The sequence below is a fragment of the Equus przewalskii genome, chromosome 1 (genome assembly GCF_037783145.1).
Source record: "Equus przewalskii isolate Varuska chromosome 1, EquPr2, whole genome shotgun sequence".
In the NCBI taxonomy this organism is placed as follows: Eukaryota; Metazoa; Chordata; class Mammalia; order Perissodactyla; family Equidae; genus Equus; species Equus przewalskii.
The window spans coordinates 16,858,533-16,875,844 of NC_091831.1; the positions used below are offsets into that span (position 1 = coordinate 16,858,533).

At 38.7% G+C, this 17,312-nt stretch overlaps 1 protein-coding gene and 1 long non-coding RNA gene across 5 annotated transcripts in view; one reads left to right on the top strand and one right to left on the bottom strand.

Moving 5' to 3' along the window:
• Positions 1–11,841, bottom strand: part of ATRNL1 (attractin like 1) — a 747,612-nt gene extending 735,771 nt beyond the window's left edge. For 3 of the 4 annotated variants that reach the window (XM_070595739.1, XM_070595677.1, XM_070595807.1), the window contains exon 1: positions 10,662–11,841. In XM_070595739.1, the coding sequence (XP_070451840.1) occupies positions 10,662–10,954 (293 nt within the window). In that variant the 5' untranslated portion in view covers positions 10,955–11,841. The remainder of the gene's footprint in view (positions 1–10,661) is intronic. The other variant, XM_070595592.1, reaches the window with a different exon arrangement.
• Positions 11,749–17,312, top strand: part of LOC139079659 (uncharacterized) — a 30,051-nt gene continuing 24,487 nt past the window's right edge. The window contains exons 1-2 of the long non-coding RNA XR_011533463.1: positions 11,749–12,780; positions 15,907–15,967. This is a non-coding gene — a long non-coding RNA (uncharacterized lncRNA). The remainder of the gene's footprint in view (positions 12,781–15,906; positions 15,968–17,312) is intronic.

Below are 17,312 nucleotides of genomic sequence, written 5' to 3' on the forward strand. Positions count from 1 at the left end.
GCAATTACTAGCACACTGGCATAACCATTAAAAAATAATATAAAGACATATATCCAAAGAGCCAATAGAAAATTAAAATGGAATGCTAAAAAATATCCAAATATATCACACATAAATAGTTTCAACAGACTAATAAAAAGACAGAGATTATTAGACTGGATTAAATATATATATATATAAACACACGCAACCTATTCTTTCCAAGTCAAAAAAGATACATCATGCAAACAATAATCAAAAAAAAAAGCTAGAATGGCTATTAATATCAAAGTAGACTTCAAAGCAAAAACAATTAACAAAAAAAAAGAGGGAGAAAATTATATTATGAAGAATGAGTCAGTCCACCAAAAAGATATAACAATTCTAATTGTATATGCATCTACTAAAAAGCTTCAAAATACAAGAAGCAAAACTGATAGAAGCAAAAGGAGACAGATAAATCTATAATTACATCTGGAGACTTCAATACTCATCTCTCAGTAATCAACAGAACAAGTAGACAGAGTATCAGTAAGATACCGAAGATCCGAACAATACCAACAACCAACTTGACCTACTTGACATTCTACAACACTCTAACAGCAGAATGAACATTCTTTCACCTGCAAATGTAATACTCACCACAATACACATTTTGTCCAAAAAACAAGCCTTAACGAATTTATAAGAATTGGAATCAAACAAGGCACGTTCTTTGAAAATAATGGAATTTAACTAGAAACAAATAACAGAAAAATCTCTGGTAAATCTCCAAATATTTGAAAATTAAACAAAACAGCTCTACATAAGCCAGAGAATGTCTCAAGGAAAATTAAAAAGTATATTGAACTGAATAAAGATGAAAGTACTACATATCAAAATATGTGAGATGCAGCTAAAGCGGTGCTTAGAAGAACACATATAGCATTAAAACTTTTTCTTAGAAATATTTCAAATTAATGATCCAAGCTTTTCATCTTAAGAAACTAGAATAAGAAAAGCAAATTAAAATCAAAGAAAGCAGGAATCAATGAAATTGAAAACCACAACAACAGAAGAAAAACTAGCTAACTAAATTAAGTCAAACACATATTCTCTGAAAAGATCACTGACATTAAGAAATGTGTAGTCAGACTAAGCAAGAAAATAGGAAAAAAACACAAACTACCAATATCAGAAATGGAAGAAGAAATATCACTAAAGACCCCACAGACTTTAAAAGGATAATAAGAGAATATTACGAACAACTTTATGCCTATAAATTTGAAAACTTAGATGAAATGGACCAATTCTCTGTAAGATACAATCTACTAACTCACTCAAAAAGAAATACATAAAACCAATATCCCTGTATCTATTAAAGATATTGAATTAATAGTTGCAAGTCTTATCACAAAGAAAATTCCAGGCCCAGATGTCATCACTGATAAATTTTACCAAACATTTAAGAAAAAAGTAATACCAATTCTACATAAAACCTTCCAGAAAACAGAAGAGGAAGCACTTCCTAACTCATTTTATAAGGTTAGCAGTACCATGATAAGAAAACCAAAGACATTACAAGAAAATAAAATTACAGAGCAATATCTCTCATGAACACAGAAGCAAAAATCTTCAACAAAATATCAGCAAATCAAATCCAGCAATAGATAAAAAGTATAATATCTTGTGACCAAGTGGACTTTATCCAAGGAATGTAAGGCTGATTAAACATTTTGAAAAATCAATCAATTTATCTCACCAATATCAACAAACTAAAGAAGAAAAACCAAATGACTGTCTCAACACATACAGAAAAACATGATAAAATTCAACATACATACAAGATAAACTCTCAAAATTAGGAATAGTAGGGAACTTTCCTAACCTAATAAAGGGCATTTACAAAAAAGACTGCAGCTAACATGATAATTAATGTTTAAAGACTGAATGTTTTCCACCTAAGATTGGGAACGAGGCAAGAATATCCACTCTTATTCTCTTATTCAACACCAAGCTGAAGGTCCCAACCGGTACAATAGAGCAAGAAGGAAAACAAAGGGCGTATTACTAGAAAGGAAGAGCTGTCTCTACCCACAGACAACATGATGGTCTATGTAGAAAATCCCAAGGAATCTACAAAAAAAGCTACTGAAACTAAGTGGGTTTAGCAACATTGCAGGATCCAAGGTCAATATACAAGAATCAAGTGTATTTCCATTTAATGAAAATGAACAAGTGGAAACTGAAATTAAAAGAAACACTATCAATTACAATGCATCAAGGAACATAAACTATTTAGTTATAAATCCAACAAAATATATGCAGGGCCTGTAACTGATAACTACAAAACACTGGTGCAAGAAATCAATGAAAACCTAAATAAATGAAGAAATACATCATGTTGATGGACTGGAGAATTCAGTATTGTTTAAAAGTCAACTCTTCCCAAAACGATTTCTTGAGTCAACACAATCTCAAAATCCCAGCAGGATTTTTTTTAAGTGACAAACTGATTCTAAAATTTATGTGTAAAGCAAATAAACTAGAATAACCAAGTGAATCTTCAAAAATAAAAATAGAGTTGGAGGAATCTCACTATCTAATTTTAAGGCTTACTATAAAGATATAGTAGTGAAAAAAGAGAGAGATTCCCAAAAGGATAAGACACATGAATCAACAGAACAGTCAAGAAACAGTTACAGAGATAGAGATATCCAACTGATTTTCAACAAAGGTGCAAGGACATCAATGAAAAAAGGACAGTCTGTTCAACAAATGGTCATTTCATAATGAAAAAAGGATCAATTTATCAACAGGATATAATACAAAATTTATGCACCTAATAACAGAGCTTCATAATACCTGAAGCAAAAACAGATAAGACTGCAGAGAGAAAGAGACAAATACAAAATTATAATTGAAGACTTTGATACCTCTCTCTCGATAACTGATAGAAGCAGACAGAAAATTGGAAGGGTATTAGAAAACTTGAACAAAACTATCAACCAACTTGACCCAACTGAAATTCATACAACACTCTACCCATCAACAGCATAACGTACATTCTTTCCACATGTGCAAGGACCATTGACCAAGATAGACAATATTCTGACCAATAAATTTTAAAGGCTTCTAGTCATACAACCTTACATATACATATTAAATAAACTGAACTTGTAGTTTTATATATATATATATATATATAAAATAAATTGGATTTATATTAAATCAATGGAATTTGGAGTTAAAGAAAACTCCAGGCCTCAAGAGTTTGACTGGTGAATTCTACCAAACACATATGGAAGAAATAATGTCAATTCTATAATCCTTCCAGCAAACTAACCAGGAAGGTCCCAGCTCATTCTATGAGGCCAGCATTACCCTGACTCTAAAATCGGACAATGATATTACAAGAAAAGTACAGACCAATAGCCTTCATGAACATATATACAAAAACTCTAAATAAAATTTAAAAAGTCAAATCCAAACAAGACTCAAAAAGGAAAGTAGGTCATTTCAGACGCAGTGCATCTCAGGAATGTAAGGTTGGCTTAACACTCAAACCTTAAGCAATGTAATTCATCATACTAACAAACTTAAAAAGAAAAATAATATGATCATCTCAACAAATGCAGAAAAAGTATTTAACACAATCCAATATCCATTTCTAATAAAAATTCTCAGCAAACTAGGAATGGAAAGGAACTTCCTCAATGTGATAAAAGCGACTTACAGAAAACTGACGGATAACATCATACTTCAATGGTTAAAGACTGAATCTTTTCCCCTTAATTAGGAACAAGACGTGGTTGACCACTTTCACCAACTGTATACATCACTGCAATGGGGGGTCTAGCCAGTGAAATAAGGCAAGAAAAAGAACAGAAGACATCCAGATTGCAAAGAAAGGAGTAAAAGTGTCTTTTTTCTTTTTTCTTTTTTTTCTGAGGAAGATTAGTCCTGAGCTAACACCTGCTGACAATCTTTTTTTTTTTGCTTGAGGAAGATCAGCCCTGAGCCAAGATCAATGCCAATCTTCCTTCACTTTATATGTGGGTCACTACCACAGTATGGCTGATGAGTGAGGTAGGTCCACACCCAGGATCTAAACCTGTGAACCTGGGCTGCCAAAGTGGAGTATGCCAAACCTAACCACTATGCCACAGGGCCAGCTCCAAGTAAAGCTATCTTTATTTGCAGACAATATATATAGAAAATCATAAGGAATCTTCAAAAGTCTACTACAACTAATAAGAGAGCTCAGCAAGATTGAAGGATACAAAATCAAAATACAAACATTAGTTGTATTTCCATATAATAGCAACAATTAGAAATGGAAACTAGGGGCTGGCCTGGTGGCACAGTGGTTAAGTGCGCATGTTCAGCTTCAGCAGCCCAGGGTTCACCGGTTTGGATCCCAGGTGTGGACATGGCACCATGTGGCAAGCCATGCTGTGGTAGGCGTCCCACATATAAAGCAGAGGAGGATGGGCAGAGATGTTAGCTCAGGGCCAGTCTTCCTCACCAAAAAGAGGAGGATTGGCAGATGTTAGCTCAGGGCTAATCTTCCTTGGAAAAAAAAAATTAAAAAATTAAAAATAAAAAACAAAGAAAAGAAATGGAAACTAAAAAATAATATACATCATTTACAACAGCATCAAAATATATTACTTATGGAAAAATCTGACAAAAGAATTGTAATAAGTGTTCACTGAAAATTCTAAAATATTGCTGAGAGACTAAAGAAGACCTAAATAAATGGGGAGAGAGACCACGTTCATGGGTCAGAAAACTCAATATTGATAAGGTGTCAACTGTCCCCCCAAATTCATCTATAGATTCTACACAATCCCAAATAAAATCCCAGCAGACTTTTGTGTAGAAATTGACAAAGTGATTCTGAAATTCATATGAAAATGTAAAGGACCTAGAGTAGTCAAAATAATTGAAAAAGGTGCTGACCCGGCGGTGCAGTGGTTAAGTTCACACTCTCCACTTCAGCAGCCTGGGGTTCATGGGTTCAGATCCCAGGCACAGACCTACACACTGCTCACTAAAGCCATGCTCTGGCAGCATCCTACATACAAAATAGAGGAAGACTGGCACAGATGTTAGCTCAGGGACAATCTTCCTCAAGCAAAAAGAGGAAGATTGGCAACAGATGTTAACTCAGGGCCAATCTTCCTCAAGCAAAAAGAGGAAGATTGGCAACAGATGTTAGCTCAGGACCAATCTTCTTCACCAAATAAAGAAAACAAAAAGAACTGAAAAAGAACTAAATTGAAGGACTTACACTTCCTGAATTCAAGACTTATAAAGCTACAATAATCAAGACATTGTTGTCTTGACAAACAAATAGACTAAGAGATCAATGAAACAGAGTAGAGTCCAGAAACAAGACACACAAATATATGAACAAATGGTTTCAACAAAGGTGCAAAACCCCTTTAGCAGCAAAAGGATAGTCTTTTCAACAAATTGTCCTGAAACAACTGAATAACTAGACACAAAAAAATGAATTGAGATCCATACCTCTCACTATATGCAGAAATCAACTCAAAATAGACTATAAACCTAAACGTAAAATCTAAAACTACAAAACTTCTAGAAAGAAAAAAAATTAAAGAAAATTTTTGATTTAGGCAAGGTTTTCTTAGATAAAACACCAAAAGTACAATCCATAAAAGAAAAAATGATAAACTGGAATTCATCAAATTTAAAACTTCTGTTCTTTGAAAACCCTGTTAAAAGAATGAAAAGACAAGGTCCAGCCTGGGAGAAAATATTTGCAAAGGATATATCTGATAAGGAACCAGTATCCAGAATATGTAAAGAACTCATAAAGATCAGTAAGAAAGAAAAAAAAACAATTTAAAAAATGTGCAAAAGATTTGAACAGACACCTCACATGACAAGATGCTCAACATCATTAGTCATTAGGGAAATGCAAATTAAAATCACACTGAGATACCATTATATACCTAGTAGAACCACTAAAATTTAAAAGACTGACCATAATAAGTGTTGGTGAGGATATGAATTAACCAGAACATTCATACACTGCTGGTGGGAATGTAAATTATTCAACTACTTTGGAAAACAGTGTGTCATTTTGTTAAAAAATTAAACATATATCCACCATATGATCCAGCCATTTCACTCTTAGGTATTTACCCCAGGGAAATGAAAGCATATGTTCATACAGAGACATCTACATAAAAGTTCATAGTAGCTTTACAGAATAGCCGAAAAGTGGAAACAACCCAAACGTCCATCACTAGGTGAATGGTAAATTGTGGGAGATCCATACATTACAACACTACTCAGGAATTAAACTCCTGATACACCATTAATGAATCTCAAACTAAATATGCTGTGTGAAAGAAGCCACACAAAAAGGAGTGCACAATGTATGATTCCACTTAGGAAATTCTAGAAAATGCCAACAAATCTATAGTGACAGAAAGCAGCTTAGTAGTTGCCTGGGGACAAGGAGAGGCAGCAGGAAGGGGGTGGGGATTACAAAAGGGCACAGGGAACTTTTGGGTGTGATGGATATTATTATGATCTTGATTGCAGTGATAGTTTCAGAGGTGTATACATATGTCAAACTTTTTAAAGTGTACAGTTTATTGCATGTCAATTATACCTCAATAAAGCTCTTAAAAATACTTTAAAGGGAAAATTACAACTGTAATTAAATAATTCATTTTGAAAGCATTAAAAAGGAAATATAGTGCTCTAAGAGTACATAATAAAGAGTAACGCAGTGTGAGGAGTCAGAAAAGTCTCCTTTAGATACTCGGATAAGCTAAGATTTGAAGGATGTTTGATAATCAGCCAGGCAAAGACCAGACAGGAAAGAGGGTTCAGAGAGAAGTAACAGCACTGAGGCCAAAAGGAATGTGACACTTTTAAGGAACTTTAAAAGACCAGTGCAAACAAAAAGACGGGCTGAGTCTCCTGTGCTAAAGGATCCCAATTACACAGACACATGGTCTTGAAACCATGCCACTACACGCAACTTACTTTATCAATTTAGGATCTTAGTAACGCTCAATTTAAATTATTTTAAATTTCTACTGTATGAGTATTCAGTTTAATAATGTAAAAAGAAAGAAAATATGGATATAAATTAGTTTGAAATAAAGAAGACCTGGGGACAGAGAACATTCAATTTAACTTTATAGTTACTGATAGTTTCCCCACTACTAATAAGAAGAATTCCAAATATATATATGTGTGTGTGGGTGTGCATATGCAGACACAAACTTTTTTTTTAATAGTAGCTTAGGAAAAATATTTATACATTTAACTCTGCGCCTTTTTGTTTACAATAGCAACCTCATTCCTGATATCTTCATTTTCCTGTCACTAGAAATAGAATACTTCCATTATACACTTGTAAAATTCAGTACTCATATTTAACTACCCTAAAAGGTTAAAAAAAATCTATACCCTTGAACATATAAGATTTAACAGATGATTTGAGGAAAATATTTTCATAAATGTGTTTTAATAATAAATTTATATTTACAAACTATTCACAATATGATGAGATATTTTCCAATCTCAGAGCATTAATTTAGGTTATTTTGTTTACCTAAGAGAAATTAGAAGTCATAGATTCCTAAGTCACATTAGCAAGAAAATGTCTGTTTGAACACAAAATATAAATTTACACAAACATAAATCTCAACTACTCTACAAAAACAATTCTAAAGAACTAGCTTCTAAAAGAGAATGTCATTCATTCAAATAGAGTTTATATAGCAAAACGTTTTCTAGCCTAATGTTATACTAAGCTACTCAAGTAAATATAATTCAGATTAGCATACATCATATCCTTAATTACTGTATTTCAAATTGGCACTCTCCTTTCTGATTCTCAGTCCTAAGTCTTTCAGTCTAGCTTTAGCTGAAGATCAGCGTTCATTTTGTTTTACCTATGAGAGGAATGGCTTCTAATTCTGAGTGTTCAAATGGAAACAGAAGACTGGAATCAACGCCAAGAGGATCCAAGTACCACTTTTGATACTATATTTGCTTCTGCATTTCTCCCCCTACCATCAATCTTCCATTCTAAAGAAGCATTTGAAGAATACTCTTATTCCCTACTGAAATCCCCATAGTAGAAAAAAAGCTAAGTTACCATGGATCCAGCCAATTAATTTTGACACCTGCTTACCAAGATTGATCATTTTTTATGTCTGTTGTTAGGTTGCCATCCTTCAGTTTAGTAAAAGATTTTCAAGACAATTAATGAAGTGAGAATTTCCAGTTAAAGTCTTTTCCACTGTGTTATTACCCCAAATGCTGGATAAAACAAACTGCCATCCACAAACAAACCTTTCTTAGCTTAGCATGTACTTTAAAGAACGCCTTCTAAATTAATTCTTCCCTTTAACATTAAATACCACCTTTTCTTTACCCCTAAGAGTATACATAACCAAACAGAGTGGTACCAGTTATACTTGTTATACTTACTCTAATTAATAGCTTGTATTCCCCAGAGAAACGAAAAAGTACTTACCAATAGAGTACAATGAATCATAGGAAATAACAGCTTCCAAGGCAATGATGAATATTCAATGATTAGTTCAGGGTTTATTGTTACTTAACTATATCTATATTAAAAAAGCAATTCCTCTTTTACTCACTGATGTCTTATGTTTATGAACACCATCTCTCTGTTATTTAAGCCAGTTTTAACCTGATCTTTGATCATTCCTACTAACTGGAACAACATCTGCTAGTGAGGTCACAGACTGCTGATCTAGTTGATTAACAAGTTCCACTACTATAATAATGCAGAGAGGAGCTTTCAGGACTGCAGCAATTTTTGTTCTCTTTAGACAAATGGGGTAAATCCACCCACCCAAAGGTCAATATCCCTAACATACATACAAATCAGGCAATCTTTCCTATTTGTGTATAAAAAGATGTAAAGGATAGATGTGGCTTTTTTCATTGTTGATTGCCAGTTTCTATGTTCAAAATTCACTCTTGCTTGGTCAAGAGCCTGGATGCTATTGTGATAGCAAAAGTTTAAGAATATGTAAGTAAAAAGGGCTACTAACAAGCACAATTCAATAACATACATTTCCTCATCTTGAAACACTTTCTAAAACTTTTAATTAGCACCTCTCCCAAATTAAAAAAAAAAAAAAAACCTATGTTAAAAACTACAGTGCTATACTAATTTGAGAAAATATGAAGATAGAAAACACTTCCCCCTATTGCTACAAATAAATTTCAGAAAACTTCATTTTGGGATTTCACTTCCAAAAACCTGCTGCAAATTATTTTAAATAGTAGGAACTCCCTAAAATTAAAAAGTGCCATTTCAAAGAATACATTTTTACAATGAATTTTAAGGGGTATTGTTTTAGCCAGCGACAGTTAAGAAAAAAAAAAAAGCAAAATATGCTGTGTTTAAAACTCCCAGGAATTTTTCCTATAATACATTTTAAGGTGAACCTTAACCTACCTTTGCCTTAGAGCCCAAGAGACATTTCACTCAAGATCTTGCTATCACTCTGACAATCAATATTAGTAATCTACATAGTGTAATTTCAAAGTCACAAACCTGCCAGCAAACTTCATACTAAGTATCTAGTAGACTAAGAACGTGACTGACTTAATGACTATGACCTGCCAGTTGTCAGATGGCTACTGTAAACGCCTCAACCATCTTATTTGCTGCTCCCCCACATTCGCCCATTTCTTTTCATATCTGACAGGAACGCAAAAAAATCAACCAATAGGGGGAAAGTATCTTGACTGCTGGAAAGCAAACTCCTTAAGGCCTTGAGCTTCAGAAAAACCGAAGTGATGCTCCCACACAACAGCTGATCGTAAAATAACCAGTTAGAAAAATCCGTTATCTTCACCACATTCAAAAGTCCGGGTATTTCATCCTTTCATCTAACCCAAAGTCACGCTAGTTTTTCTCCATTCAAGACTGTCCTAGCAAAGTCAACAAGGTTACTGGCTAAAAGTAAACATTCTAGAGTTAAGCTGGCTGACTTGGAATCACGACTCGGCCCTTACTCCTGTGTAATCTTGGGCAAATTACTTAAATTCACTGCCTCCATTTCTCTCTGTAAATTCATTAAAATAATTCTAGTAACTCATAGAGTTGCTGTGAGGAACAAATGAGATAATCCACGTAAGGCGCTTATAACAGTGTTTGGCACATAGTAAGCCCATCATAAACTCTACTTACGATCACTGTTATTGCTAAAGAAACTGAAAACGTTAGCAGTGGTTACCTCTAGAGAGAAAAGTAGGATAAGGAAAAGGGAGATCCTGGTAGACCATAACTTTTAACCTTTACGCTCCTGTATTGTTTGAATTTTTCACAATGCGCAAGTATTTCATGAGTTACTTGCATCATTTTTGATTAAAAATCAGTGTCCTAACAAAATGGGGTTTGGCACCGTGAGTGAGTGTGGAAATGTTGATAAGCAGGGGACTAGAAGTCGCCGCGGACATCTGGACCATCAGGAAAGGCTTAGCGACCACGGCGGTCAGTGCTCCGCGCGGGGCCGGGAGTCCCCGAGGCGCCGGCGCTGGAGGGGGCCCCGTGGGACCGCTCCCACCGCTCCAGCCACGCGCTGCGGGTCGCTCCGGGCCCGGGGACCCGAGGCCGCGCGGGGGGGCAGGGCTGAGGTTCGGGATCCGGCGAAGGCACTTACTTGAACCTGCCCTGGCAGTGCTGGCACTGGTCCCCCACCCAGCCCGGGTCGCAGAGGCAGGTGGAGTTGACACAGCGGCCCGAGAAGCAGGAGCTGGTCCTCTCGCACGGCTTGGACTGGGACACCTGCGCGTAGAGCGCCAGGTAGAGGAAGCCATAGCACAGCAGCCAGCTGTTCCCGTCCAGCAGCCAGGAGGAGGCGCCCCCGCCGCCGCCGCCCGCCGGTCGAGCCCTCCACGGTCCCGGGGCCGCCGGCTGCGGGGGGCCAGTGCGGGCCCGGGCCCCCGGCTCCATCGTCCCCGGCGCCCCTGCCCGGGGAGGGTGCTGAGCTCGCGGGCGCGCACAGGGATGCTCCTGAGGGCAAAGCCGGCCGGAGAAAACCGCGCCGCCGCCGCCGCCTCTCCTCCTCCTCCTCACCGGCGCCTGCCCCAGTCCCGCTCCCCGGTCAGGAGGGACAGATCCCAACCGCTGTCGCCTCCTCTCAGCTCCCTCCAGCCGCACTGGGGCATCGTCTCTCTGTCTCCTGACCTTGTCCTCAGTGGGCCGAGCCCACCGCCGTGGTGTCCGGGGCCCGGCAGGAGGCGGGGAGCGGGCGGCGCAGGCTGCGCGGGGCGCTCCGGAGGGGACCTGCGGGGGGCAGGGGGAGGGGACCCTGCGCGCGGCCCCGCCTAGCCCGCGGCTCGCGCCAACTGCCTCTGCTCCCAGCCCCGCGCGCCCGGGAGGGCGGGGGCCCGCGGGAGCCCCGAGGTGGGCGCGCCCAACGCGGGAGGGGGGATTCTGGGAGCGGGGGTCAGCCTCGCAGCGCCCTGCCGGCGCCCGGCGGCCCCCCAGCAGCCATTTTCTCTCCCGCGCCGCTAACCCGCCGCCAGGGCGGCTGCTGGAGCCTGCGGGGCGCCGGGCCGCCTCCCCCGCTCGCGCGTGCCCACGCTCCCCACCCCCGGCCCCGCGCCGTGGACTCTCCCCGCCCTGACAGGGACCCGGGACTCCCCCGCGCGCGCCTACCCCGCCCGGCCGGCGCGCAGAGGGGAGACCGGCCCCCCAGGTGTGGCCCGCGTGCCCGCGGTGCCCTTCCCCTCGGCGCGCCGGGTAGTCCGGCCCCGCTCGCAGCACGCGCCTCCTGAGCCCCCCAAACGAAAGATCAGATCGGGACCCGCTTCGCAGCTTCAGCAGAAAAGAAGCCCTTCCCGTCCGTCAGTCTACCGCTGCAAAAGTGCAGCGCCTTTTCCCCAGCTCTTCCCCCTTCCTCTGCCCCATCCTCCTGCCTATTTCTTCGTTTTTTCTTAAAAGAGAAAAACTCCAACAACACACAAAGAGCTGAGCATGTGCAGCAGGCTAAAAGTCTTAAAGGCACCGCAGGCCGACCACGGTGTGGGGTCCGCAAGAACTGGGAGGGGCGGGGGTCAGGGACTGCGAGGGTCGTGCAGCCGTTTCCGCGGAGCGACCTCTCCGTTGGGGAGCCATTTCTTCCACCGAAAGGATAACTCCCCCACCCCCAACAAAGAGCTGTGAGCTTCTGAGCCCACCCCTTTCCGACTCGGAACCCCAGGTATCTCCTTTTCTGCTTCTCAGGGTTGCTTCCTCCATCCGGGACAATATTCTGCCTTGAAAAATATTGCGGTATCGGGGCTTTTTTTTATAAGAGCAGAAGTGATTCCCAGAAAAGAGCCGTTTTCCTTCCTCGGCGTCAATCTTTCCTCCTTTGGATGACTTGTCAAGATTTGATGCCATATGCTGAAATTTCTGCTTTGTACTTCTGTGCCTTCTCCAAACAGGCTGTTTGAACACTTGAGAAAGGAAGCTGAACACAAATTGCATCCATGTATACTTGAGTTACAGCAGTGTTACTGGATCCCCACCAAAGAAGACCGGGCAGTATGAATTTGACAGCTACCAAAGGCATTTATGACAGCAAAAAGAGAAAAAGTTTTCGTCGTAACCACACAGTCATAATATTATTGTTAAGATTCAACTCATGTTTATTTTGGGCATAATGTACCCATGTCATCTCGTTTAATCTGTGTTATCTCCACTTTGCAGATGAAATCCTCCATTAACCCCATTTTGCAGATGAGAATAGAGTGACTCAGAAAGGTTGAAAGATTTGTCAATGGCAGATTAGGGTAAGTAATAAACCAAGCTTTAAACACAAGTCCTCTGACTTCCGTGCTTTTCCCACTATTTACCAGGCTGTTTCTATTAGCAGATGCTTTGTTCTACTTTGGTGAATAAAATGTAAGTGTTGGCTTGGTTTGCAAATACCTCAGCAGTGACTTAAGGAGGAAAACAAATGTCCAGAAAGAGGTGGCTGCTTTGAAAGTAAAAAAGAAAAAGGAAAACCATGATTTTCATTTATATAACAAAACAAATCACAATTTCCCCATAATATTAGTACCGGAAATGTACTCAAATTCTCAAACGCAAAAAGTAGGACAGCCCCTTCTTCCTTTCACATCCTTTCTGTCAGAATGACCTCTAGAGACCACATGGGATGGGGGAAGGAGGAGAGGAGAACATTCTGCAAAAAACAATTAAAAGGAGAATATGGTTCTGGATCATACCTTTTAATTTCCATGACTATAAAATCCAAAAGAACTCTTCCTAGTGTTAGCCGTACAGGAACAATCTCTGCTGCCTTCTCCACTCCTCTCCTCATGCCAGCCAAAGTTTAAAGTCAGCCACATCTTTCTCACATGTAACGTAGAGTTGCTTTCAGACATGTGGAAAGTGGCCAAGCTCTTAAAACTGTCACTGAGTGCAAAGGTAATTCAAAGGGTACACAGGAGCCACTTGAACAAGAGAGATCGGTCTTCAGCCACATACTGACTATAGCCTGTATTTGAAAAAAGAGTTCGCCCATTAAAAATATATGTCTTTTAATCTTCTAACCACTACAATCAGCTCAGAACTTCACGTTATGCTGAAGAACATGCAGCCCCACAGGCCTCCTCTCAAAGTTGTTTTTAGAATCAAGCTGAATGTATTAAATTAATATAAAATTATTCTCATAAGGCTCTCACAGGATTTCCACCTGCCCTGTGTCCTATTTTTCTTTCAAACTCTTTTAGTCAACATTTACTAAGTAACTATTGTGAATTTAAGCAAGAGAAAACAAAGATGAATAAAACATGATTTCTACCCCTGGATAAGCTTATCTTCTGTTAGGCTCACTAGACTGAGAATTACTTATCCAGGTGAGGATTGCGTATTTTACAAATACAGACACAAAGAACTTAAATGATTTACAACGGTTGCACAAAAAGTGAGTGATAAAGCTTGCCCAGAATCTTGACTAATGTTTCAGTATCTTTTATGATCAAGAAATTTTAAAACTCCGACATGAGGTTATCTCTTTTTTTTTCAAAGAAGTAGAGTCAGCATCCTAGCATTGCTATGTGACACTACAATAATTCATAGTATTGGTAATAGCAGTCATAAATCCAGCAGAAAGGTAGAAATTTACTCCAAAGAGGTGGTGGGAGAAACGTCAGTTTTACTGAAGTAGGATGAAACTGTTAAGATTGGAATTATCTGTTAAAATTTCTCCAAGGGGAAAGATTAGAAAAGTATATTTGTTTTCTCCACAATTAGCCTTTCAGGACTTTTAGACATTTTGGGGAGTGTATTTCATTTCCATTCATACCACTTATCAATAGTACTATAATATCATGGGCAAAAATGTAAGAGTTCACATCGCCAAAGTGTTTGAAGGAAATTCAAATGATTTTTTTTTTTTTAAAGAAGAAGATAAATGATAGATCTACTGGTCTCTTAATTGGTACTCAAAAAGTAGAAGATCCTGTTTGGACTAATGAACCAAGCAGCCCCTTCTCAGTTGCTTAACTAAAGAATAGTCTCTACTCTGGTTATTGTTCACCATTTGGCTCATATGAGGGTTCTGAAAGCAGCCAAGATAATGAGAGTTGTAGATAGGCGGGCCCCAAGAGCTAAGCGTCATTCATAGGGACTCTTAGCGCAATTGGGGCGGTATTTTTAAGACACTGATAGAGCATGAATGGTCTGTAAGATTAGGCAGTAAAGAAAAAATCAACTGTAGATAATCATTAAAAAATTACTGGTGGTATTAAGAATGTTTACATGGCTATGATTGGAAACACCATCACCCTCCCCACCACCACCAAAATCTAACGCTGCTTTCTCTTGGATTCATTCTTTTCTTCTATCGCTTTCTCTGGCTATCACACTTGCAAACACACACATACACTCTGATCCTGCCAATTTTTCTACTTAACACATTTCTAACATATTGTTATAAGTAAATCCAAAGAAATAAGTCCAAAGATTCTGAATTCACTATGCTGGGCTAAGACTTTTTTTTAACTGGGAAATAAAATGAGCATCCTTAAACTTTTCATCCCAAATATTCAGACTTATTCCAAAAAAGAAAGTTGATGGTAGTTAACTGCAGAAATTTTTCTTTTGTGAAATGTAATTCAATAAAAATATGGGCTAGGACTTCCTTTTAAAAATAGTGGACTAGGTATGTACATCTACCTCTGCTCCAAACTTTATTGAATGGTGAGATTTCTCTGTTCCCTTTTCTTACCTGTTCCAAGAACCCTTAGAGCCAACTGAATAAACCCCAGGCAGAAAACTGAAGGATACTTATCTGCAGAAATTGAATAGTCCAACAGAAAAGATGCTGTCATTTGGGCTCTCCCAACCTAATGGCAACCCAGCCTCTAGAGTACCCTACAGTGCTAGTCATTTACCAAATCATTTTTTTTCATGATTCTCTTAAATATAGGCAGTAAAGTTTCATTAGACATAAAAGATAGAAACCAAAGCAAACAGAGCAAAGGAAATTAGAGGAAACACAGTCAAATAATAATGGAAGATCTTGCAACCATGAAACAAGAGCTGGATACTCTTAAAAAGCAGAAAAGGACACTCAGAGAACAACAAAAAAAAAAATAGGAAAGCCATAATTAAAATGGCAATAAAAAGTTTGGAAAATAAAGTCTAGGAAATCTCCTAGAAGTTAGAATGAAAAGTGTATTTGTTTTCTCCACAATTAGCCTTCTATCAGGACCTTTAGCTATTTTGGGGAGTGTATTTCATTTCTATTCACCTCTTATGAAGGAGGGAAAAACTAAGAAAATTAGAAGATTCATTAATGATTATAAATTAAGCATTTATCGTATGAGTCCATTTATTGTGATAGTACATTGGTGCACAATTCCAATGTAGAAGCAGACAAAATTTGTTTGTATCAATTTCTTCAACAGAGGAGAAGGTCCCAGCACTGAACTGAGCTCCCAGATGAAAGACCCACTACAACCTAAAACAGTGAGTTAAAAAAGACTCACAAAGGGAGAGGGGGAAAAAAAAGGCAATTGCAACGATATCCTCAAGTATGAGGTTAAAGACATTTTCAGACACACAACCATTTATAAAATTTATCTCTTAGGCTACCCTTCTTTAGGAAACTCCTGGATAATGGAGTAAAGAGAGAAGAGACTGGACATGAGAGAACTGGGAGGGGATTATCCTAGGATGACAGACAGCTGTGCCCCAGACCCACGGAGGAGCCAGTCCAACCTGGAACAGAGGGCTGAGGAGAGAGGCATCTAGGACCCTAATGGATAAAATTTGAGCTGTTGGAAAAACTATTAATATGTGACAGGGCCAGCCCCCATGGCCTAGTGGTTAAGTTTGGCACACTCTGCTTCGGCACCCAGTTCAGTTCCTGGGCACAGACCTACATCACTCACCTGTCAGTGGCCGTGCTATGGTGGCGGCCCACATATTAAAAGAGGAAAATTGGCAGCAAATGTTAGCTCAGGGCAAATCTTCCTCAGCAAAAAATAATAATAATAAATATGATAATAATAGTAATAATAATATGTGACAGATCTTGGAGGATTTGGGTGGAAAATGGGAAAAGCACACAGAGACCTAAGTAAATGAAGAAAAGGAAACAAGCATTGACCAGAAAAAAAAAGAAAACCTGAACAAGATGGTTCAGCAGTAAACAATATTTATATAGTCATAATAATGTAAATACTATTAATTGAACCAAAAATTTATAATATGTCTATATTAAAGACATGGGAGATGGTAGTGCTAAAGCCTTAATTTCTTAATAAGCAATTACATGTGCAAAACTGATAAATCCAGAAATACTGGATACTACACTGAAGAAAAGAGTTGAAAGCTGCTTTCTCTTAGGGGATAGGGAAAGGAGCAGGAGATGCAGCATTTTATTATAAGGCTTTTAGTACTCTTTGAAAACTACAAATTACTTTAAAAAAAAACAAAAAAATAAACAAATATATGGGTTCATAAGAAAATGAACAGGATGGCATGGGGCCTAAGACTCATAGAAACTTGGGGTTGATTTTTAATTCTGCCATCTATATGCTGGTCACCCTTGAATGATCTGTTAACCTCTGTGCCTCAGTTTTCCCACCTATAAGATGGGAATAATCAAACTATGTGTCAATGTCCGTTTCAGAGCTGAGATGAGGATCCAAATAGAAAAATATATGAAAGCACCCAGTAAATGGTAAAGCACTGTACAAGCTTTGATGTTTAATGTTCATCAAAAATCACTCTTAGGAAGAGAATTAATTCTAATTCTGCGTGAGGGAAGGGATTATTGAAAGAGATTTGGGTTGATACAAAACACAAA